Genomic DNA, 25,260 nt, shown 5'->3' with positions numbered 1-25,260 from the left:
AAAGTGTACAGGAAAGCAATTCAACAAACAGCAGGTACCAGCTACCACATACCGCTAGCTGGAAAACAGCAAGTCTTCCACATTTTCTCACTGAGATGGATCCCGTTACAGAACAGCTGGAGGATGATCTTATTTTAAAATATATATTTATGTATAAAAAGACAAATCAAGGCATTGCATTCTTGCCTCCTACACCAGAGAGCTCAAACAGCAGGTATCAGAGTCACTCTCACGTGGTGTTTTGGCACGATATGCAGTAGGTTGTGAGTTTTTTAAAGAGAAAAAAAAAAACAATATAAGAGAGACATCAGTCCTGTTTCTTGCTCCCATGGAACAGGTTGTGCAAGTGTCAGACACTAGTGATACAGATGTGATCCAGCCAGGTCTCACCCCAGTCCCTTTGCAAGTTGTGAGCTATTAAATTCAGGACATCAGTACTAAATTGTGCAAGGAAGAAACAAGTAGGGGTAGACTAATTGGACACCACCTCTGATGGAGCAGTGAAACATGGCAGAGTGTGACACCCCATCCTCTGGCCACTCAGCTGTAGGGTCAGCCACGATAAGGAACTGAAAGAGAAAAAGCTGCAATCCAGGGGCAGTACAGTCCCAGTACGTTACCATTTTCACAAGGCAGATGGGAGCCTTGCCCAGCAAACACCAAGCCTCCTGGCTTAAGGCATGGGTTGAGAAGCAGCCCCACGAGTTTGTCTCCCTACAACTTGCCTTAGTGATGGAATACCCAGCACCCAAAAGCTCTGCCAGCCTGGCCCTGTCACGGTGGGCGGCGGTACAGTGCGTGAGGTAACGTAGCGTTCCCCCGGCAGTCCACGTACTGGTAGTCTTCAAAAGCCACCTGCTCTGAGTGACACAGGTACGTGCAGGTCAGGGTACCCCTGCAAGGCAAAAGCAGAGCAGAGCTGCACTTGTGATTGCCCCAGGTAAGACTTCTCATAATGCACAGGTGCTGTGGTGAGCTTCCACTGCTGTCCTCTTTTGTCCCAGTGACACAGCCCCAGAACGCAGCAGTTGAGATATCCTCAGCTCAATTTCACATGGTGGAGTGGAAAAGCATCTTTCAGACTGCATTAGTTTAAAGAGCTGCCTCAGGCAACAGAATACACAGAAGAGCCTGCTTTCTCCCGTCTTGCTCTCAGCACCTGCTGCTACATTTGGGGTCAGACACCCAGACAGAGCCAGACAGAGTCCAGGCTGATTCCCAACAGCACCAGGAAAGCAGGCATAATCAAACTAGTAATTAACTTCCAGCTCTGGGACGAAGAGCTACTTCACAGCTACAATTAGTATTATGGACAGAAGTCTGCCAGGCCTGCTTGTGACAGCTCAAGCTGTCACTGTTGCTTACATGAAGCCTGAATCCCAGAGACTTCTCACAGCAGCAATGGCTTTGGACAATCATCTCCCCCCACACCTCAGGACACCCATCTAGGTAACAGCACATTTGCACTGAAGGCAGTTCTGGTCTTAAAGAGCACTGACAGGCTGACCTTCTTTTAGAATGGTGTCCAAGAAAGAAACGCAGTTCACACACGTGTTACTTATAGCTCTGATCCAGGCAACACTTACTGTAGGTGCAGCAGAACGTTGTGAACTCTGACTTTTGTCCAGGTGCAAATGTTACTGCAAGAGAAAACAGAATTAATTTCACAGGAGCTGCCTGCACCACGCATGTCCTGTCTTCAATCATTCCACTGTTTCTCTGCTTCTCTAAAAACATCTCTGTGAATTATTCTAACAACTATGCAGTCAAAATTCTTTGAGAACAGCTCTTTCTACACCAGTAGAAGATGTTTTTGCCAGTATAACACAACTGCGGATATAGTAAGCACAGGTCTTGTATATATGCAATGCAAAGCCTGCCTGCACAGAAGCTTTGGTTACCATGAACTCTGCATAATTTGCTGGTTACTTGCAGAGAACTGTATTTTGCATAAGGTACAATTCCTTTAGCTTCTCACAAATGAGAGATTAGAAGTTTACAGCCTAGACATTGAACTGATACCATCGCCTCCTCATCAGAACATATGGAAAACAACATTGTTGAGCCAACACTAAGCAGAGAATAGAAAACAAGCTTAAAATGAATGTGCCAAACTTTTATCCGGATCGACTCCATGCAGTAAACTGAAAAGAACGTACTCACTGCACTGCAGACAGGACCAGTGCAGGAAATCTAGTCATAAAATGCCTACAAGCACTAGGGTTACTTAGTAATCAAAGGAAGAAGTCTTTATGAATTACTCACTAAGTGTTGTCATCCGATATAATACTGGCCACCATGTAATAGATCTGAAGAGAGCAAGAAACAAGAACTAGAGTTACATTTGCATACAACTGAAAAACTAAAAATAGCCAGAGTTGGACTGTCATTAGGTGTCTTAAACTGCATTTCAAGGCCTAATTCAATGCAATTATTAACAGTATGTAAAAAAATAATCAGAAATTCAGTCCAAAAAGACCTTAAGAAGGCCATCTAGGCCATACACATGACCTTCACAGTAAGGATGGATCAGCTGCACTCAAAGTGCTCCCTCCAGAGTCTTGTCTAAGACAGATATGCCTTGCCAGAAGTTGGTATGGCTTCAAACCCAGCAACAGGTACATTTTTAGATCACACTTTCTGGAAGTGGGATGTAGGAAGCTCCATGTTGGGGGACTTTGAGTATTTGGGAGGTATATGACAAAAGAGTGGGTCAAGTGTGCAAAAAGGACCTCCCTGCCTAGGACATCCAGATTAGTTTAGAAGGAAATGCAAGAAACACCAGAGCTTACCTGGCCGCTCTGCAAAGGGCTGACATTCAGCAGGGTTTTCACACTGGTCTTCCCTACTACCAGGGACTGGTGCAAAACCTCTATGTCTAGTTGCACAGCAGTGACCAGGTAGAAGTTGCTATTAGTTATATTCAGCACATTCTGAGGAAAGAAAGAAGACAAAAACCACCCTGTAGCAGGGCCACGGGCTATTGTTGCCAAGTAGCTTCAAATGTGTTCCTGTTATGGTCTTACAGCAGCAGCACAGGACCACACAGTCCCTCTCAAGACACCAGAAATACACTCAGCCTGGCCACAGAGGTGTATATGCTGCAGTGTCTCCCATGATAGCCAAAGGGGTACAGCCAAAAAGCTCAAGGATGCGAAAGAAAAAGGATTCCCAGAATTAATCACAGTGCTGCTTCTACACAGCCTCCTTTGGCCCCTTTTTGCGACCTGCTCGTATGCAGCCACACCTCTGATGCTGAAACATACTCCTGATATTGCTTCCAAGCAGCCTGAGATTAAACTGAAATGGCAGGAATGACAAGACTGACATCAGCCAGCCATCGGCTAGCCAGCCTACACGGAGTGGCACAGGAGATAAGCAGGGAGCCCTTCAAATCTGTTTGATTGAGAGCTGAGTGAGCACTTACTGTCATGTTGAGGTATATACTGGTGGTATTGACATCAAAACCAATGGAGGAGGCATTCAGCCCTGCAGGCAGCACAGTAATGGAGCGAGGAAACAGGAAGAAGATACTGAGAGATGTCATCAGCAGGCAGATTGTCACAGCAAGACATACGTAGAGTTTCCTGCAAAATACCACCAAGGCCACAGTCACTCATGGTTTGTCACCCTTGTCACAAGCACCTGCAGCCCTGCTCCAGCTGAAAGCCAGGGGACAAGAGGAATACCAGAAAACAGAACTATTTGCCAGCTCCCAAACCACAGCAGAAGCAGGATAGAGTCCCACACAGCGGCATGCTGAATTAGAGCAGAGATCACTGGAGATCCCCAACAACTGGGCATTTCCTCCCCCACAGAAGACTGTCCAACACCTACTGCTGAAGACACTGTGAACACTAAACTTACCGCAAGCCACAGCACAAACAGCAAAACACCCACAAGACTGATGCTTCCCTCTGCACACAGAACAAACATTCAAAAAATGAGAAAAAGGATTCATTTAGTAGGACTTACGTTCGTCTGGGCTTCAGCCTCTGGTCACCATATGGAATCAGTGCCACCAGCTGCTCCTCTTGCTCTGAAAGAGGCAGCGGCAGATCAGAGACCACACAAGTGAATAAAGCAAACTGCATTGCAGCTTAATGTCTGCCCATGCTTACAGGTCCAATTTAGAAGGCAAGTGTGAGTTAATTAAGAGTTAAGCTTGGGCATTCCCAGCTTGGAACTGAAACAACTCCTCAGGAGCTCCTTAATAGGCTTCAAATAATTATCTAAAAGCAGCACTATCTGCTTTCCCACCCCATTCTCCCCCAGCAGGGGCACCCATGGAAGTCACTGGTGAACCAGAGATGAAATGGTTCAGCCAAGGTCTTTGGGCAAAGAGCCATATTCCTACCTCAGAAGTCTCTAAAAACACAGAGGCAGCATGCAGAAGAATTACATACCCCTGGGGATCCTTCCTGTTCCCTGGCATGTTGGGCAATTGACGTAGCTTCGACGTAAGATGCCTGCACCAAGCATGCCAGGTGTAGCAGAATCTCCTCCGTTGATGCTCGCATAATTGGCGATTTCATCTTCAGCATCCAGTTGCCCAGGTAAGATCAGCTTCCCTTCACTCTCCTTTTGGGCAGATGTTTTCCAGAACTGTGAAATTTTTCCACCCATGGCTGAAGGAAGAATTCTGTGTCCAACACGAAAAATGCATTAAGAACATTGCCTGGGTAAATCAATCTACAAGAGCAGCACCGTCGGTGTTTACAGTAGGAGATCATGAGTATCACGCCATTTATATTCGCTAAGTTTCCTAAAGCACAGCTCTGAAGTTGCTTTAAAAGATGAGTGACTCTATCTTTTAAATATTCGATCTCCTAGACACTCTAGTTGCGGGAAAAAGTCTGAGGATGCCACTTACAAATATGCCAGATTCTTCACCTCATGGTATTTGGTAAAACGAGTGCAATGCTGACTCAAAGCACGTGAACATTTTAAGATAACAACGTCGCTCAGAAGTAGAACTCTCAAATTCTTGCCTAGTCTTTACTCACGTGTGTCCCCTTGGCAGTCCTAATCTAGCCTGAGTAAAATCAAATAGTACTCAATGTAAAAACATAAACTATCTTTATATTCTGTAGCCTTACGTTATCTCTAAAAGTTAAAGTGGCAGCTGAACTCATTTTCCCAGACTTCTGATAGTTAAATTCTCAGCTCCTAGTAATCCTCTCAACAGCATTAACGATACCAAGCAGAGAAAAGATGCATCTTCATCACAAAAAGCATCACTTGAACCCGGTTTTCTACTGGTGACAGTCTTTGCTGTAGGCAGTCTGGTTTCAGCGACTCAGAGGTAGGATGCTTAGCTTTGATACCAGCAGCCTCTACATTTGCCCAGATGATAGAGAGGCTTTGAGTGAATAACCCCTCAGGGCTCTATTACAAAACATACCAGGGAAGAAACATCACCACCTGCTAGTGGAGAACCACCACGAGAGTCAAATTGCATAGAATCACAGGGGATTTATCGCTCAGCCCAGAAACCAGAGCATATCTGAGAGCTGATTCCAGGGGCAGCTGTTCCTTTCATAGCTGACAAAGGAAGAATCAGGATCTCATTTATCCAGGAGCAGGACATGGCTGCAGCCCTGCAGAGCCACAGAGGAACCTTCCGCAGCCTTGAACCCCCTGGACTTGAGGAGGTTCTGCAAGACAGGTAACACTGTGTGCTGCAAGGTGGTGGGGAACACTGAGTAAAAGAGAAGGATGAGGACACCTGAAGGATTTGGGCTTCCCCAACACGGAAAGAAGAAGGGCCCCGTTACCATAGGGACTGCGTTACAATCTCAGCAGTCTTTCGAACGCCCCAGGAAGCAAAGCTGCAGCTTCTCTAATCTCTCAGTTAATGTTTACCAGCTTTTTCAGAAACAAGCAGTGAGGAGGAGAAGTAACAGATTCTTCACGCAGCTGGGACAAACAACCACGGAAGCTGGGGAAAGACTCACTTGTGTGTATCAGGGAGACCAAGTGCAAGCCGCAAGCAGGTGGAGAAGTTCACCTCAATCAGGTACTGCCCCCAGGCAGTCCTTTGGGTCTGCTCTAACCCACACACCCTGCCCCACACGCCACTATCCTCAGGGACAGTCCTGAGGTCTGTCAGGGGAAGTGGAAGGTAACCAACAGAGGCAAGCTTTGATAGGGATCAGGTCGCCTCACCTTGAACCACCACGGGGGCGCAACGAGCTCCTGCAGGCCCGACTGCCCCTGCGCCATGGCCAGCCCCAGCCCCACTGTTCCGAGGGGGCTTCTCTGGGCCCAGCCCCACACTCCCCCAACAGCAGCCCCAAGCCCCCAGCAGCCCTGCCAGAGGCCACCGGGGGCTGGAGCTGCTTGGGGTCCCTTCCAGCCACCCCGCTTACCGGTCGCCCACCACGGGTGGCTGCTGAGCCCAGAGAAGCGGAACCGAAAGCAGCGCGGGGCGGGCTGCGATCCTCCCCGGAAGGGAAGCGGGGGCGGCCGCCCAGCTGGGGCCCTGGTGCTGCCACGGGGGAGTGAGCAGCTGGGACAGCCCTGTATGCCCACAGCCGAGACCGAGAGCTCCATCCAGAGCTGCTGCTTGTGAAAAGCCCCATGAGAGCCAGCCAAATAAAGAGCTTTATTGTCAGCAGAAAGAAGAAAGAGGTGGTTTTCTGCCCTCCTCCCCTTTCCTCCCCTTCCCCAAGACACTTGACTTTAAAATGTTCACCCTAAATAAGATACAGAGGTCACGTTTTGCACTATAGAATATATTATAAATTATACCATGCATCCATTAACAAAATATACAAAGCCAACGGAAATACATCTTAAGCCCGAGCATACATTATCTAAACCCTAGTAAAAAGTAACCTAAGGAAAACAGCATTTCACACTTCACCTTTCAATCTGCAATGAAGTGCTTTTTCCTCATACATTTTAGTGTTTTGTTAATTTACAGAATACATTAAAATCCTAAGTAGAAAGGTACACACAGAAATAACAAACGTCCTGCTGGGCATTCCAGATCAAAGCAGACAACCATGCCAGGCTTAGGAATTCCACCAGCTACTGCACTTCATCCAAGTCCTTTCCTCCTCCTCATTCTATAGTAAGCATAAGCCAAAGGTACTCAAAACAGTATGTGTAAGTTACGGTTGGAAAATCCAGGAGTTTCAAGTTACAGAAAGATCTTCATCTGGTCCACAGCAGACAGTTGCACTGGGGTACAGACAGATGGGAAACACACTGCAAAATAGTGCTACTGTATTTCAAAATAAACATTTAAGAGTATATCTTCCACAATCTATAAAAATAGGTTTAAAACAGGAACAGTATGATACATTTTTTTCTTCATTTATTTTACTGGTATCTTATCTCTGAGGGTATTATGTCTTTTGAAAAAAAAAACATTACTACTACTGATCACCTGGTCAGTTACAATACTGATAACTGCTTCAGCTACATTGCGCCTAAACAGAAACACCTTATTTTGAAGCAGCAATAATATAAATATTTTACTATCAATCGTCTCTTCCTGCAGCAAGAAAGTTTGCTCAAAAAGAACGTAGCCAACACTGCTGTCACTTTCAGAGGACCAAACTGAACAGTTCCCTAAGGACACACCACTGCACAGCAGTGTATGTTGCTGGTTTCTTGTGATTCTTCAGAATCAAATCTCCTCTCGGCATGTTTAGAAGGGAATTCTTAAATTTCAAATTAAATATGGGTATGCAAAGCAAAATCTTGTGAGAAAGTGAGTCCTACAGATGTGTCTATGGAAACACAGCTAGAACCATCACAGGAGACCGTACACTTCACACTGCTTAAGTTACTACATTTTTTCAAAGTATAAAAAGTCACACAACCCCTACGTCGAGCATTCTTCCCATTCTCAAACACTACCAGAATTTGTACTTCAATTCAGATCTGACTTTTTACACATTCTTCAATTCTTCTGTGTGGTATTAACAGGTTAAGAGGTTTGATAAAAAGAAGATAGGGGTCAAGTTTAACGTTTTTATGAGGAACCTCTAAATGTTCTTAGAAAGGCTTAGAAAGGCCCTTCCCACATTTACAAATCCATCTTTAACCACATATTTTTACATAGGCTATATTTTCTGTTAGAGATATGATTTGCATTATTACTAGAGATGGTTCAACGGTAAAAATCACATTCATGCTTTATTCTGCTATAAGAAACAATGACTTTCCTGGTAAATGTCAGTTTAAATTAACAGTGGTTGTGATTTCAGACTGTTTGAGAACTGTTCGATGGTTCAAGACTAATTTCAGTCTATAAGCAATTTTTTTTTCTTAGAATGACTTGTAAGATTTAAATCTGTTACATTACTATCATGCATCGGACAAAAAAGATCAATGACTAAGTTATATAAGAAGAAACAGCTTCCTGTTTGTGGGCATCTCTTGTAGATCAGGCATGACTACATTTTACAGAAACATTTTACATTGTTTCCTATTCCAAAGTTTGTTAAAAGTCAACAAAACAAGAGCCCCAGCTGCCAAAACTATTTTACATACAGTAAAAGGGGAAGTTCTCATCTGGGTGCAAGTTTAAGTCATTGTCTACAATTCCCAGATAAAAAGGATCCAGTATAAAATGACAGACTTCAAGACCACTCATTTCACCAGGAGGTCCAAAGTATAGTTGGAATTCTGGTCTCCAATTCATAAAATGCTGTGACAAGCAGTTTGACATTTCCATGAAAGAAAAAAAAAACAAAAAAAAATCAAAAGCTCAAAGAAAAGCTAAAGTTATCTACACCTCCAAACAGAACACAGATGAGGAACAGCCTGCTACTGTTGCAGTGTTTAATGAGAGTTTGCTCAATTAAGGTGATTCATTGCTCCACCAGAAAGGTTCAGCACCTACTGCTGTACCAGTCACTGTTACTGATCTGAAGCAATTCAGTTACCACTTGAACCATGTTATTGTTGTGTTTCTTCAGCAGTCGCAGGTTTAACTGCCTGTCACAGAATCCCATCTCACACAGACTGGATAGAAGAGCGGCAGTGTGCTCTTCAGTAGCAGCAGGCTGCAAAAAACAAAAGATATGAAGAGATCATTTATTGTCTTACTTTTCCCATTTCAATTGGTGGTCCTGCATTAAACCAAAATATAATTAAGGCACTGAGGCCCTTTGTCTGCAATTAAGCTGTTGGTGTTCACTTCCATTGTTTGCTTACAAAGGTGAATTACTGTTTTTGCACGATGCTTTAAGAGATACTTCATCCCCACAGCATGGATTTCCCTATCAGCTGGTGAAGCAGCATACTTCAAGGGGATGCCATAAAGCTCAAAGTCTTACTATTCCTGCAGTGCATTGCAAAATGTCCTATACAGAATGTTGATACATTCATAAAACATACAAAATTCCAACCTTAAAACTTGTAGTGTAGGTGTAAAATTCACACAGTATACAGGAAAAAGACATTTACCTGTTCTGTAATGGGTGGTCCAGCAAATAATGCTTTGTAGGCTGAGGCAGCAACTGATAAAGCTCCTTTAACTAGTTCTCCTGCAATACTGCTTCCTTGTGGGTGTCTGCAGAGAAGATATTACTTTAGGTGTCAGCAAAGCCATGTGTGCATGCAAGTCTCTCCCCATTAGTTGGCTGAGACTTAATTCTTGTCAGAGAACAACCCATTATCCAAAGGAATCCCCATCAATCAAGCCATTTGGGAAAGTCACTGCTTCTTTCTTGACACTTTCTGATAAACTTTTTATGCTAAAGTTTTGTTAGCCTATTTTCCATTTGCCACTGTTTGAAAGGAATTAAGTACTGTCACCCCAAAGAACGCATCTGTATGTGGAAGTTGTGACACATCCATCCAGGCTACAGCAGCTGGCTTCCACTGATTCCTAGTCACTTAATCTTAAAAGAAGAGCCGCAGAATAAACGTCATTTGTGAAGTCACGGCTTCTGTTTCATTACCTTGGGTATTCTGAGAACCTCTGTTTTCTTGTTGTAAATCCAGAAGATCCCGGTCCATGACTGTCTTCACCACTAGGTTCTGGAAGAAGCAAAGACACCGTATCAACACGGACAGTAAATGAAAAGCTGAAGTGCTGCAACATGTATGTAAACGGAAAGGGGTGGGAGTCAGTCCAAGTTAATACTTTCAAGTTTAGTGATCCAGATGCAACCTAGGTATGCAAGATTCTCATCACATTCCTGACTATCAAAAGAATTCCAGGAATCATTCGGCTGATTAGTCAGTGGTTATCTGCTTTACCATGAGATGAACTGCTGTCTGAGCCCGAAATAACTGTAACAATAGCTTATACACAAGGCTCTAATTCCAGAGCAAAGTAATCTTCCATATTTATGCAAACAAACACTTCTGAGTACCCTCCTACCATTTCTAATAAATGCTCTTTTAACCTGGATTCAGAAAGCTGTATTGCTTTCTACAAATCTTCTGTATAGTAACATTTTAAACACCCAGAGAGAACTAAACATTATTACTTGGCTAGGTTTCTGCTCTCCTCTAGAACAACAAGACAACAAATCCAACCACAGGTATAAGGAATAGGAGATAACTACAAATGCACCCTTCAGTCAGTACTGTCAATACCTTCTCTTATTTGATTGTGAGTAGTGGAAGAGACATTCTCTGGAGCTGGTACGTTTGGTTCTTGGAAGATACAGTTCTGAAGAGATGCAAGATTCCTGAGAACATAAGGCAAAAAATTACTTTTACCACTTTCATTCTACACATACACATGCAGGCAAGTCAATCTATAGGCAACAGGAAAATCTTCACAGATTCCCTTCTTCCCTTCCCTACTCACTGATTAGCTAAGTGCATCAGGTTATATAAAGAGTTATAGGATATAGGACATTCACTCCATCATACACAACACTGATTTTTTGCAACCAGTTCTATTTGAATATTGAACTTGAGTGCAATTCCCCGCCCTGTTAAGCCTGCAGCCATTAACATAATGGCTTTGTTCCGAGAGCATACCTTTCTGTCTGGGGTAAGGTATCCGTGGTCTCTGGGGTCAAGGGTACTACAGGCAGCGTTTGTGATGTTGTCGAAGTATCAGCAACGCTGTGTATCTCTGGCTGACTTCCCTCATCTTGCCCTGCTCCTGTTTCAGTTTCTCCTGTCTTTTCCAGGCTGGGCTGAGAAAGAGCCGAACTATACATGGACTCCCCTAAAGGACGACTGGTATCAAAGCACTCAGGGAGAATAATAATATAATCCTCTGATGAAGCAGAAGAGCCTTGACTTTGTACATCATCTTTATCATCACCTTCATCTTCATCACCGGAATCGCCGGCGTTGCTACTAGGGTTTACTTTCTCGGAAAACAGAAGTTCCCCTAACAGAAAAAGAAAGAATAAAGCATATTAAATTTGTCCAAATTGCCTGGGTAACAGCAAAAGCAGTGCTGTCCCAGATATAAAATGCAACTACTCAGAAATAACTGTAAACCTTTGCTGTCAATGTTAACTGTCTGGTTTTCTTGATCTCTTGGGAATAGGTTGGGGGTATGGTGTGAAAGAGCAACAGATTTTACTGGTAAGCTTAAGCATAATTCAACAGGAATAACAGCTACACTGAGAACAGTTTTCAGCTCCTAAATTATACGTGTTGGATACAGTTCAAAGCACAGCCTTTAAGCTACATGTACAAAATACAGAAGCACCAGCCATACTTAGTCTTTGAGCACTTATCTGAATACTTGACTGGAACCATTATGTCTCAATATCACTTCTTAAAAAAAAAAAAAAAAAACAAACAAAAAACTCTTGAAATAGCTGCTTGTTCAGTGTATTGACACCAATTTTCTGATACATCAAGAAAATCGTTGTTGCAGTATCCAGTTTCTTAGAATAGCAGATATCTTCTTACAGCTTTTTTGTAGCCCATTACAATTTCACTTTAAATCTAGGCTTTACTTACCACTGCCATTTTCTGTCATGGCCTCTGATTGACAGATCTTTGATTCCTTTTTAGTTTTTATCCTGGGAGATTCTTCACTTAGTACATTACAAGTGAAGGTGTCTTGCAGTGTTTGCAAAGAATCTATACAATAATCAAGAAAAACAATTAAAAAGATATCGCCACCTGCAGTGCACAGCAATTTGTGGCCAATGTCTGAGTGCAAAGAAAGTAAAGCCACAGCTAGCCAAAGAATGCAGCTAAGGCAGTACTCACTCTTCATCACTTTCTTTTTCTGTGGGGGCTTATGGTCAGGTGCAGCATCCAGGGTAAGAGAGCGAATTACAGTTTCACAGACAAACTGAGTCCCACTCATGTCTTCTTCCCCTTCCTCCTGGTTTAGTGGATGTTCACCTTTCATTTTCACCATGCAAGCATCTGTAGGAAAGCAGACCTCAATTATTCCTTTGAAAGGAAGAGAGATTATTTAAACGTGACAACAAGGAAACACAAGTATGAGAAGAATTTGTAAGCTATCCAAGGCTAATGCTGATTTTGTGTGTGGATTCCTCCTTAAAGAGTGAAAGATTTTGGAAGTCATTTATGTTGAATGTGAAAATGATTGAGAAGTAGGGGGACAACATCTAGAATGGTTCAGTATTAATCTGGCCTATAAAGAGCAAATTCTGAATTCTCCCAACAATTCTACTAGGCAGAAAAAAATCTAGTTTTCCATTTCTGAATTGCAGATATTACACTCCAACATCCACAATCACAGTAGTGCCATACTACATGCTTATAAGCCAAACTACTGTTTTTTTCTTACACAGAAAGAGAACAGGAGTTAGAATTCTTCCAGTAAATAAAACATCACTTCTGCCCAGTCAGACTTGATGATACCTCCTCCCTGCTCCCCAGGCTCCCAGTGATTACTGCTTACCAGACACTGGTTTAAATCCACTTCCCTCATTCTCCTCCTCTATCTGACCTAAGCCAGGTTTTTCCACCAAGGGGCTATCATGTGGCAAAGGGGACATGCATGGAGTCATGTCTGAAAAACAAAAGCAGCAAAGATAATGAGCATTAAAATAAGAACCTTCCTTCCTCCAAGAGGCAGCCTTTTAAGAAGTTATCTTTTCCTTAAAGGATGTTCTTCCAAGACTGAAGCCCAGGTATCTTACAAAATACTTTGGTGAAAAGGAATTAGCTTTGCATGACACTGGCACTAGTTGAGCAGAGAAATTGACAGCCTTCTGCAATGCCTGGAATCTCATGGCCTTGAGTGGGTGAAGATGGAAAGAAGTTAAGACTGCAAATTACAAAGGACTATCAGGTATTTCCTCTAGGGCTGCAGAAAGAATTAAAATGGAAAGACATGGGAGCTGGGAGGACTCTCTAGCCAGAAGACCAAAAGTTTTTTGCATATAAAACCTTATCATTGGGTAAACAGTAGCTTAGAAAGCTAGAGATAACACACCAGAGTATCAAAAATCCTTACCAACAGGAGTGTTGTGTGGCACTCGCTCCAGTTCCTGCACAATATTGATATCCAATAGTTCAAAGGACAGTAAATCCTACAGAAAGAAACCCCACACAGTTTTCATCAACAAACCCTGAACTGGAATCCTACATGGTACTCCCCAGCATTAGGTCCCAATATCTTACAAAGAGGTCTACTTCATTTTGTTAGTTACTTAGCATGATCTCAGGCAGGGGATGTTTACCCACAAAGGCCATCCCCACATTACAGAAAGCAGTACATAAATTAAGGCAGCAAGAGGGAAACCTAAGTACTCCCTTGTCAGAGGTCAGGGAAAGACCCAATCCTGTAACTATAGAGAATTTTAGTTTGTCCTGCACATAATCTTCCAGCGACAGTCCCCCATCCTAATTCAGGGAAACAGCTCTGCTATATAAAATGCAGTATATTCTTCCTGAAAATAGAAGTGGCTATTTTAGGGTTCAGAAGCTACTTTTTTTTTCTTACGGATGTCTATGTACCTAGATATGAAATCCAAGGTGGTTTGGCTGATGTCTACCTGTTAACATTTTTACCTGTGCAGTGAGGAGATCCACAGATGGGATATAAAATTCTCTCTCGCTTGGCAGATTTTTCATCTTCAAAGGAAGAGTTGGCAGAGGTATCTCAGCCTGTTCCACAATTTCACCCATCACTTGAGCATCGCCTTCTGTCTTCAAGGAAGCAACCTGAAAAGGCCAAAAAAAGGCTCAAAAACATCTTAGGCAGGCAGCAAATAAAAGTTCCATAAAATGCAAAGCCTAAATACTATGTATAAGAACACCAAAAACAACTTGAAAAAATATTTAATTCAGCTCATTTTAGAGCCAAAAGGACAAGATTTAACACAAAAAAAAAATCTTGTAACATTTAATTTTGATCAAAGAACTATACAAGTAGCTGAAACAGACTGTTAACTTATCCCACGTCTGTCAAAAAGAACTACCATTTCAGAGCTTATAAACGCAAGAGAAGTTGTTTCTCTTCCCTACTAAGAATAAGATCAGAAGAAAAATCAACTAAAGGAATCCCCAAGAGATCAATGCAGTTAGGAACACTATGTCATTGCAGAGAACAATATACATTGCTCAATCTACTCAGCAATTCACAGCTGCCCTCAAAACAGTATGAATTACTTGCCTGTTTGTTACTGGAGGAGGATTTATCTTTTTGATTGGAATCGGAGTCCTTCCAATTGTTTTCTAAAGACTCAGTAGCTGGGGAGGGATCCACAACAATACTGCACCAGATCCTAGGCCCAAACTGTTCCCCTCTGTGTGACAGTCTCCAGTGAGAGGTGTATGTTCCTTCTATATTAGGAGCCACAAACTCAACTGAAACAGTTCCTACTTGTCCTGATGGAAGGGATGGCACCAACACATCCTTCTTCTCAGAAGATGCCAAGGTCAAGTTTCCCCACATAAGTTTCAGCTGAAATATACAACAGAGAAAGCAAAAGTTAACTTCACTTGTTTCTTTGTGATCTGTATGGAGTAAAGAACATTTCAAGTTCTGCTGAAAGGCCTTGCACAGATGTGAGGCAGAGAAAAGCAGCTGCTAGTCAAGGTTTTCAGTCTATCACCAGAAAAATATTTGTTTAAAGAGGAACTCAGTCAGCACTCGAAGAAAAACTTTTACATGTCAGAAGTGCAACATATGTGCTGTAACAAGGTTGAACTACTATTACATTAGAATAGCACTAGAAGACAGTTTCAGTGATTGTTATGTTGATTGCTTCCCTCCTACCCTCTGTAGTTTTAAGGAGGACCTAGATAGATTAACGCCCAGGAATTCCCAGTTTATAAATTAACTGGCCAAAATAAACCCTAAACAGGTTCTGAGAGAGAATTCAAATCCCTAATTCATGTATTTAGTCTTCTAGAACTATTTTAATGTGTAAAAGTAACAGCAAAGGAAAGATACCTTTGTGTCTGAGCCCCATTCCACATTGCCAGTATTTTTCATTCGCCAGTGTTTGATAAACTTTGTTCCCGGCTGCAAGCGAGTCCCATCTGGCAAATTTTCATCCACAAATACTGCACTTAGTGTTGGGACAATTGCTTGGACGGGTTGACTAGGACTCCTGGGATTCAGGGAAAAAAAAAAAAATGAACTGAGGAAGTCACTCAGCTGCTATTTCACTGGCTAAACTGGAAGAGGCTATTTAAAGATTTTTTTTCCTTTAAGTTTCTCTGGCTGCAACATTAATTTATACTGCATGCGCATGCACGTATATATAATGGTAGGTATTTTTCTTCCTCATAAATCTGTTCAAGTTTCTGGTAACAATAATCAGTTGCTTTGCTTTTTTTCTTCTGATACTCTCATCAAAAAGAAAACACTCCACTCTGCAAATTCAGTTTAGACAAAATCCTCACAGGGTCCAATCACAAATAATACTTCAAATGAGCAACTGATTTCATAATTTTCCTACTGTTATTTTAAAACTTGGTCTCATCACAGAAGGCCAGACACTGCAACTAAGAAATGCTCAGCTAACAACATCCCTTACAGTAAGGTACTGGGTTGGAGACTCTCAGACTTCAGAGTAGGTGAGCCACTAGTTTCCAACACATGGACAGAGTTCCACAGATGAATTTTCCTGTGCAATTTCAGTTGCTTTTTGAGCTCTCGGACCTCTGCCTTTCGCTGTTTCTTCTCTGCTCGTAATCTCTGCTTTTCTGCCTTCAGAAATCTTTTGTCCATCTGTTTCTGGAGCCTGCAGGGAGAGAGAACTACCTTATTAAACTGATTAGAACACAGCTTTAGCCAACACAGTCCTAGTCTTAAAGGGAATGTTTCATGGAATGTTTCACATTTCAAGACTGAATACCAGATGACTTTAAAAGAACAACTTCACAGTTGCTGGTGAAGACATTTAGAACTGCCCCAGTGAGAGGGTAAAGACAGATTAGAAAAAGCAAGCTATCCATGTCTACCATCCACCTATGAAACAAAATCCTATCTTTTCTACTTCGTTATCAATGATCCAGGAAGATATTTGTCTGAGGCCATTTGTAAGTAAAGAGCTATTTTTAGCTACTTGCACTACAGTTCCAGAGGATTATTTCAATTTCCTGTTATCTCTAAATCTAAATTCATAAAAGCTGAATATCAACCCCGTGACAGGTTTTTCCACTTTGCTACCAAGACAGCCTTATCAGGTGTTGACAGGTGCCACCATTTACCTAACTTGCTCCAGAGTAGCAGGCAGGCGAGGTGAAAACTGTGCAAGGTTGTAGTTCTCAGCAATACACAGTATAGGTCTTCGTAGCTTTAACAAGACGTGATTAGGATCGTGTGCATATGTTCCTGCTTCACACTGTTCACAAATATTGTAGGCTGGACAAAGGCTGCAAAGCAGTAGAAGTAGGTTACTGAGAGGCAAAGAATACAATAGAAAAAGACATTGAAGAGTACTTAATCCTTACATTTCTCCTGAGAAACAAACTCAGTATCCAATTATCATTTTAAACAGTGACCAAGTGAAACAGAAGCTGCTTATCCACTTATACATCAATATCAGGAATATCGAGATCGATATCTCTTCTTTAAAGAGCTGTAAGACAGTTCCCACTTCCTTCTTGAATAAGCATTGAAAAACCTGACATTTTCTTTAGCATGAGCTCCTGACAATTGTTGCTATAAAGAACAAAACTTCATACTGAACTCAAATGCCAGAAACAGCATTCCACTTGTGAAAATACAGAGGATAAGACAGCTGAAGTTTTCAGGATGCAAAAGAGATTGCTCTAGCAGCAACAGGACTGGTAAAAACAGATTGCCAGCTCATGCCAACGAGAAAAACATCCACAGGAAAACCTTTACTGGCATTCCATTCACTGCTGCTGCCTAAAATACCTACCTACAAAAGTAACTGCCTCATTCAAATTAAAACCTCACTTAAGACACTCATAAAAACATATTTCATATTATTAAGAAACTGCCAGAAAGCTCATTAAAAAAAAGGATAACTTCATTGAAACTCATTGACTGTCAGAATGGAAAACAACTTTTTTTTAAACAGTGTATGTAAGTTTTGCATTTTTGTTTAACTAACTTAGCCAAGCATTTTCCTTTACAGTTACTACATGCCATATGCAAAGGAAGTCTAAAAATGCTTGTGAAAAACATAAGATCTTTTACATTGTTTTAATGATCGTGTTTTTTTCAAAACAGTATTAATCTTGCTCTTATGCAGATAAGGGCTGTTCACACGAACAGAGAACGTAAGCTGTTTATGAGAGACATGCTAACGGTCCTGAGGCGTACATCATGCTGAAGATTAGCAAAATGGAAATCTGTGATGCTAAGATGTCTTTTCAAACTCTCATTCACACACACAACACACTGAGTTTCCCATACAGCCATTACTCATCATATCCTACCTGCACTGGTAGCGAACTCCAACAATTCGGGCCTGACAGTTGCAGCAGGAGATGAGCCAGTCACACTGGTTCTCATTCCCAGTCTGGGTCTCTGAAGCTGGAGGTGCTGCTGTAACAGAGCTCTCAGGAAAGTCTGGAGCCTGATTGTGATGAACAAGCTTCTCATACAACTTCTGTTCCAGTTGCTCAACAGTTTCCTTCACCACTTGCTCCCTGAACTGAAGAAGAAAGTCATGAATTGGAGCAACGCAAGCAGCTTCAAAAAGTTGGATTACGCTGCCCCAAATCTCCCAACTCACAAGGCATAAAGCAGTTCAGAATTCACTCAACTCTGCAACAACACATTCCAGATGAATTTGAAGAAATATCACATTCCTCAAAGAGAATTTATTTTAGAAAATACCAGCCCACTGGTTTTAAACAAGGCAGGACAAGTAATTTCACTACGATAAGAGTGATTAGATGCCTAAATGCCATTTAAAGCTCTGGTCACAAGTACCAGATATATATATAACTATATACCTATGATCAGATATATTGCTGGGCATTACAGGTATCTTCTTCCCATAACCTCTTATGTAGCCCTTTTATAAATAACCAAAATTCAGAAGAAAAGACACTTACTGTTTCCAAGTAGCTAGTAAACCATTCTGGAGGATTTTCATCTGTTCTCCCTGTTCTATTGTGATTTAACTTTTGCTGGTGGAAAAGGAAAGAGTCAAACACATTAAGCACATGAAGCTGTAAAACAAACCTCAATACAGCAGAACAACAACTTTCAAATGGTACTCCCCTCAACTCTTTTACAAAAAAGACTTCAAGTTCTTTGGAAAACAGCAGAAAAGTTACACAAGAAAGCCACTACAGTTTTCTGAAAGATTTTTACCTCATTAGCATTTGAATGTAATTACACATCGAAGCTAAAGAAATCAAGTCAACCAGAAGTTACTAGATGTCAAATCAGAGCTTCAGGTCAACATTAAAGAGCCTGTTTTTCTAAATGCAACATCAAAAACCTCCTCTTTAAGACATTCAAACAATTTCATGACCCGTAATGGGAGCATACAGGTAGCTACAAAGACCAACTTCTAATTGCATCAGTTTTTAGGTACGAGTAAAGATGATAATCAGTCTATAGTATGAATTACACTTATGAATTTTCTTTTAATGAATATATAGTCCAACTCTGCATCCTACCTGAACTGCCAGCTCCTTTTCATTTTTCAAGTCTTCCTCTGACCCCTGAGCTACCACAGAGTAGTGTGAAAGAGGTATTTTCTCATCTTTAAGAGCTGCCAACTGTTCTGTCACGGGTCTTTCACGTGGTTGTGAAGAACAAGATGGAGCATCTTTCAGCAAAGAGCCTTCTTCATACACATTCATCTGGAGTTGATTTCCTTGTTTGACTGCAATCTAAATAAAGATTACATGACAGACCCTATTTACTTCACTTCAAAACAACACTAAATATCCTGTAAAAATACAGCACTACACTGCACTGGAGAGGTCATGAGAAAAAAAAAAAAAAAAAAAAAACAAAAACAAGAATTGAGTCACATGCCAAGCTACAGTCAGCTGATTTTTTTTTATTCTGCCTTTCCTAAAAGTTACTGATATGCTTACTGGGAAGTCCACTATAAGCAAAAAAAATTATGCAGATATACTACAGTTTTTCAATCTATAATAAAGCTGTTTATATAAAGCCAGTAAACAATAAAGATTCTGTCCAGTAAATTCTCATTTGTGATTATTTTCAAGCAATTTCCAGATTAAAATTTCAAGCCATAAGCAAAAATGTTCTGAAAGCATTAGTACTGTACAATTTAAAGGAATGCAATCCTTATTTTTTCTAAAAAAAAAAAAAAAAACATGTAATCATTTAAGAAGTAACTAAGCACTGACATCACCAAAAGTTTTATTACCAGAGAGTGCAATGTTGGAGCCTGCATGGCAAGGTTTTTAAAGGGATCCAATAAAGGGCCAGTACCTCCAAATGTGGAATTCGTGTATTTGAGAGAGCTATTAATTTGACTCTCTGCTCTGGGCCCTGAATCACAACTGCATATTCAACTAATTATACAAAACGAAATTAGGCTGGTGGGACAATAGTATAGTGAATATTCAGGATAATGCCCAAAGCAAGGAAACTGAGCTATTCTGATTTCTACGAGTGAGATATCCATGTTTTTCCCCCCCCTCTGCTACATCAATTCTCATCAGAGAAAGTTGAATATATTGAAAAAGTCAGAAACCAGTTACCTTCAGAGCTTCTTCATATTCCTCTGAAGAAAAAAGAAAACAAATGTGAATTTTCCCTATCTCAAATAATACATGCAAACTTAGCACACTGTAGTTAAAAACCTAGGAATGTCTTCCATACCTTCTGTAAATTACTTTAAAATAGTGCTTCTAAAGAAAACACCTGTATGTATGGCAACAAGGAAACACACTTGCAGCCTGGAGACTTCCCATTCCATTAATTTACTCATTTTTGAAAAAATTAACTTTCTGTAGATAAAGAGTATTTTCCTTTTGGAAGGATTTGATGCCAAATCATACACAGATCCCCAAATCAACATGTAAGCTCTCTCATCTCCTTCTCCATAAATATAAGCAACAGCTGGGGTCTATTTATAAACCTCATTTCATTTTAATAAAGTAATAGCTCACCTTTGCTATTCACAGAGACCTGCAAAGAGAGAAAAAAAGTGATTAACAGACAATTAAATATTTCTGTGATTCCCTTAAAATTAACATGCTTTCAAAATAAATGTACTTTTATCCAGTGTTTCTAAAGTATCATTCCTTCTGGTATTTGTTATTGCTGCCATGCTTAATTATTAACTAATGACGTGGTGGTTTAAAGTAGACCATGTTCTTCATCAGGTTTGCATACTAAGTGAGGCCTCTCGCTCTGCTGGCATCCAGAACGAGCATGGTCTCATACAGTGGAAGGAAGCCAGCGCTGATATCACTGAGCTTTCCAGACAAATAAACAGAGCTTGGACCGTTTGCTGTTCATGGCCAGATGCAACACTTGCCTTGTTTTTTTCCTAATCAAAAGGACTTCACACCATGTACTTCAGGTGCTCATTTATCAAATTTGCACACAGAAGTTATTAATACAAGAAATTATTTAATCACTACAGCATTACGTGATTTGATCAGTATTTACTTTATCACTATGTGAAAGATCTTAAACAGATATTTATATTTAAATATCAAAAAATACATACATATATACATATACATTTTATATATACACAGAGAAAGAGAGAGGCTGGAAAATAAGAGCAGAATCTTTCCTTGAAATGTTCCTGGAAGCGTCCAGACATTTCCCATTGGGTTAAGAAAATAAAACCAAGGATCCCCATCTCTGCAATTTAGCAGAGCTGCAAATCAATCACTGGAGCATGGCAGCTATGTTCACATTCCGATCTAAATCTCTAGATAAACAGAATGTGAGGGTGAGGTTGTGCCAAGCAGGAAGTTACTCAACAAGGACAACTAGAAGTAACCAATTTGCTTTCTGAGTCAGTAATCTGCTTGGAGATTATAGCATTTGCATAAAACAAGCAGAGGATTTCAGTACACCAGATCTCTGAAGTAAACATATGCTAATGACAGGGGACCTACATTTTTCAGAGGAGGGAATGCAGATTGAAGAGACGGGGCTTTACCACAGCTGCAAACACAACCAGTTATAACATATTCTGATAAAGTAAATAAAATTAGAAATCCCTCAACAGACACATCCCTTCCCCTGAGCACAAAGAACCGCTGGCTGTTTCTATTCTGTTACACTGGTAGGAAAAAAAGAAAGGCAATAGCTTCAAAAAACATTTTAATTAAGAGTACTATATTATATTAAGATTGAAACCAAAAGACTAATAGCTATTGTCTTCTCTAAAGGACAAAAATGTCACCTCTGATCTGCAGAACAACCACTCATGCAAGGTTCAAACCGTTACATTTGGGAAGCAGGGGGGAAGGAGGAATGGAGAGGAGAAGGTATCATACCTCGTCCTTATCCTCATCAATGTATTTGATCTGAATGTTGTCCAGGTCAAACGAAACTTTAACCTGCAAGTAAAAGAAAAAAAAAAATGAGGAAAAAAATGCCAATACAGTGAGACAGAGCTGTAGCAGTTTTCAGTTAATCATGACTGCTAATAGGAAAAAGAAAAAAAAAGCTTTAACCCTTCCATCCCTCCCTTACAGTTTCTCTGCTGAAATAAATACACTTTTACCAAATCCATCCTCCTGGAGTTGAGCTACACTCCCAGTGCCTCGCTTCCGACCTTTACCAACTTTTTATAACGAAGAGATGAATTTCATTTATTTTGTTTTGCCTGCTCTAGTTAATGTTTACCCTAAAATCAAGATCACTGAGCAGCCTTTCCGTGGAAAGAGGACTTGTTGTCAGTTAAACTCAGACACGGTAAACACTCCCACTTCCAGAGGCTAAAGCCAACGATCTTTGAACACCAACTTTCACATCACAAAGCACCTGGAAGATAGCTCAGGGAGGTGGGCAGCTCCTCCCTCCCCCGCCCCCAGCAAACCCATCTGTGTTTTGAGAAACTAGGATTAATTCAAGTGCTAAGAAAAGCAAAGCATTGCATTCTACAACTCCCTGGCAGATGCACTGCACATCTGAACACGTAAATCCATTATACCTATCTGAATAAGAACAAAGCTGAACAGCTACTTGGTATTACCAGGGCAGAACCAACAACGGCACAGGAGCCATAAACAAAAGCAGCAAAACCCTACACTGAATAAATCTTTGAGGCTCAAGTGCACTTCAGTGTTCTTTACCTACACAAAATGCATTTTCCTCCCGAAGATTGCTGTATCTGAGCCCGGATCTAACAGAAGATGACTAGCAGCCTTGGAAGACAGCAGATGGCTGGGATTTACCTGGCCTCACAAGATGCTTCTTTAATTGCACAATGTGTGTGCCTGTCACGGTGCTCCAGTGATACAGCCCCAATTAATTTGGGGAGTGCAGCACGAGAACCAACTCAGCTGGGTGAGAAGAAACTGCAGTTACAAGTCTCTCTCTACATCATGCCCAGATTGTTCCCCTGAACACCAGCTAGAAGCAGAGATTTGGCGATCCTTTACCAACACCAGACCCTTTGACAGTAAAAAACCCAAGGAGCAGTATAGCCAGCGCTGCCTCAAAGCAGCAAATCCACGCAGCACAGCACAGACACCCAGCGCTACGTCCTGGGTTAAAGAAGCAACGTTAAGAGAGTCCCACACGAGGAACAAGCACAACTGTCACTGCGAGTGCTTGGGAGAAAGAGCAACACCATGCCCACACAGTGACCTGCTCCCAGCTTTGACAGAAGCAGGACTCTGACCCCTTCAGGGGTTCTTGCAGGGTTTACGGGCTAGCAGCTGTCCAAAGGCTGACCTAGCACCTCCTCTATGAGACCCAAACACAAGGAAGAGAGCAGATGATGCAGCTCACACTTTGAATTTGAGGCAGTGACCGTGCAAGAACCTTCCACGAGGTAGGCTACAGTAGCCAAAATGAAAGAGAAGAAGTAAAACATGGGTAAAACCTCTTAAGATACAACTTTTCAAACAATGTACCCACACAAACCAGGAGAGCTACTACAAAATTAAATCAATAATCGCTGCTGCTCCATCGTAACTCTGAGAATCCTAACAGCACAACATAAACCACATCCAACAAGAGAGTCTTGACTAAATAGGATGGGAAAACCTGGACGAAAACTTCTCAGTATGCCAAGTATCTGATATGCAGATCTTCATAGACACCTGCCTAGGTACGCAAGGCCTGCTGACAGGAACAGTTACAGCCACACGGGTACGCAAAGCACCAGGAAACAGGAAACCAAAAGCCTATGTTCATGACTCGGCATCCCAGAGGATAAAAAGAGAGAGAGAGAATGAGAGAAATCCTCTGTAAGTAACAGAGAAAGGCTAAAGTTGTGCCAGGGAGGTTTAGGTTGGATATTAGGAAGAACTTCTTTACCGAAAGGGTTGTGAGGCATTGGGATGGGCTGCCCAGGGAAGTGGTGGAGTCCCCATCCCTGGAGGTCTTTAAAAGACATTTAGATGTAGAGCTTAGGGATATGGTTTAGTGGAGGGCTTGGCAATGTTAGGTCAGAGGTTGGACTGGGTGGTCTGGGAGGTCTCTTCCAACCTAGGTGATTCTGTGAGTAATCCAACTACATCTAGTCAAATGGACAACAGAATGGCAGACGAGCAAAACTCAGGATTGCCAACAGGAACAGAGCACACAGCTCGGGTCCCCTGCCCCCACCCCAAACCAAACCCAAACCCCACAACCAACCCCCCAGCAGCTTTCTCCACAACACCCTTCCCACCTCCCCCCGAGCACACAACGAGCCCCAAAAAGCTCCAACCCCCCCCCGAGGCGACAGAACCGTGCAGCACCCCCCCCACACTCCCCCTTTAACCCCAAAGAGCCGGGCTCCGGGCTCACCATGGCCTCCACATCGGCCCACGTCGTGTGCGCCGAGTCGGACACGAGGAAGCTCTGGGTCTCCCCGCGGCAGCTGACGCGGAGATTCACCTGCGGCTCCATGGCCCGCTCCTCGCCGCGGGAGGCCCCTCAGGAGGGTCCGGAGAGGCCCCTCACACACCCGCTGACCCCACCGAGGCCGACCCGGCAGCCAGGGCCCCTCGGGGTCCCGCCGCCTCAGCCCCCGCCGCCCCCAGCCCCTCAGCGCCCCGCCGGCCCTAACATGGCGGACAGGCCCCAGACAGCTCCCCCCCCCGCCCTTCTCGCGGTGCTATTGGTCGTCCGCCCTGTCGCTCATCCGTCCCGCCGCGCTGATTGGTCGGGAGGCGGGGCCGCGCGCGGTGGAAACACAACAATAACACAGCCCGGGGAAGCCGGAAGCGGGAGGACGGGCGGCGAGCCAGCGGCCGCGCACTTCCGGTGCTCCCACAATGCAGCGCGCCGCACGGGCGCTGAGCACGCTGAGGCTTTGAAGGTCACGAGGTAACACCGCAGCCAATCAGACGCCTCGATCCCCGCCGTGGCAACAGAGGCAGGGCCCCTTCTCAAGAAAGCAGCGAATAAGAGAGCGTTTCTCGTGCCACGTGACTCAGCCGGCGGGTGCGATTGGCTGTTGGGGCGCGTTGTTTTTCTGGTTGGCGGGAAGGGCGCGAAATGTGACAGGGCGGCGGCGGGCGGGTGAGGAGCGGGAGGGGAGCGCTGCGGCCTCCGGGCGGCCTCCTCCGGGCAGCCTCCAAGCGGCCTCCCCCCGAGCCTTAGCGCTGGGAACGGCCGCGGGGCTCCCCCCAGTGCCCCCTTCAGGCCGTGCGGCGGGGCCCGGAGCCGTCCCGTGGCGCTGTCGGGTGCTCCTTGGGTGCGGGAGGCTCGGGGAGCTTCGCCCCGGAGCAGGGGCTGAGGTTCGGGCCCCGGGCTGGGATTTTTCCAGGCTGAATTTTTGGGGTACG

General features: G+C 42.9%; 2 protein-coding genes across 2 annotated transcripts; both read right to left on the bottom strand.

Moving 5' to 3' along the window:
* Positions 1-135: 135 nt before the first annotated feature.
* Positions 136-6,418, bottom strand: TMEM106A (transmembrane protein 106A). Its single transcript, XM_032202577.1, has 8 exons — positions 6,372-6,418; positions 4,407-4,642; positions 3,976-4,039; positions 3,428-3,587; positions 2,793-2,933; positions 2,266-2,309; positions 1,587-1,640; positions 136-895 (listed from the first exon to the last, which is right to left on the bottom strand). Exons 2-8 carry the CDS (start codon positions 4,624-4,626, stop codon positions 775-777), a joined length of 804 nt encoding a protein of 267 aa, XP_032058468.1. The 5' UTR covers positions 4,627-4,642; positions 6,372-6,418; the 3' UTR covers positions 136-774.
* Positions 6,419-6,716: 298 nt separating this feature from the next.
* NBR1 (NBR1 autophagy cargo receptor) lies at positions 6,717-24,480 on the bottom strand. Its single transcript, XM_032202672.1, has 21 exons — positions 24,278-24,480; positions 21,811-21,873; positions 20,461-20,479; positions 20,050-20,072; positions 18,988-19,203; positions 18,415-18,489; positions 17,791-18,008; positions 16,591-16,755; positions 15,915-16,121; positions 15,326-15,485; positions 14,543-14,833; positions 13,939-14,091; positions 13,382-13,457; positions 12,824-12,934; positions 12,160-12,321; positions 11,905-12,027; positions 10,960-11,320; positions 10,567-10,661; positions 9,924-10,002; positions 9,427-9,532; positions 6,717-9,023 (listed from the first exon to the last, which is right to left on the bottom strand). Exons 1-21 carry the CDS (start codon positions 24,377-24,379, stop codon positions 8,850-8,852), a joined length of 2,979 nt encoding a protein of 992 aa, XP_032058563.1. The 5' UTR covers positions 24,380-24,480; the 3' UTR covers positions 6,717-8,849.
* Positions 24,481-25,260: the final 780 nt, after the last annotated feature.

This window comes from Aythya fuligula, chromosome 24 (genome assembly GCF_009819795.1).
Source record: "Aythya fuligula isolate bAytFul2 chromosome 24, bAytFul2.pri, whole genome shotgun sequence".
In the NCBI taxonomy this organism is placed as follows: domain Eukaryota; kingdom Metazoa; phylum Chordata; class Aves; order Anseriformes; family Anatidae; genus Aythya; species Aythya fuligula.
The sequence above is the reverse complement of the archived record's forward strand: the minus strand, read 5'-3'. Positions and strand labels throughout refer to the sequence as shown.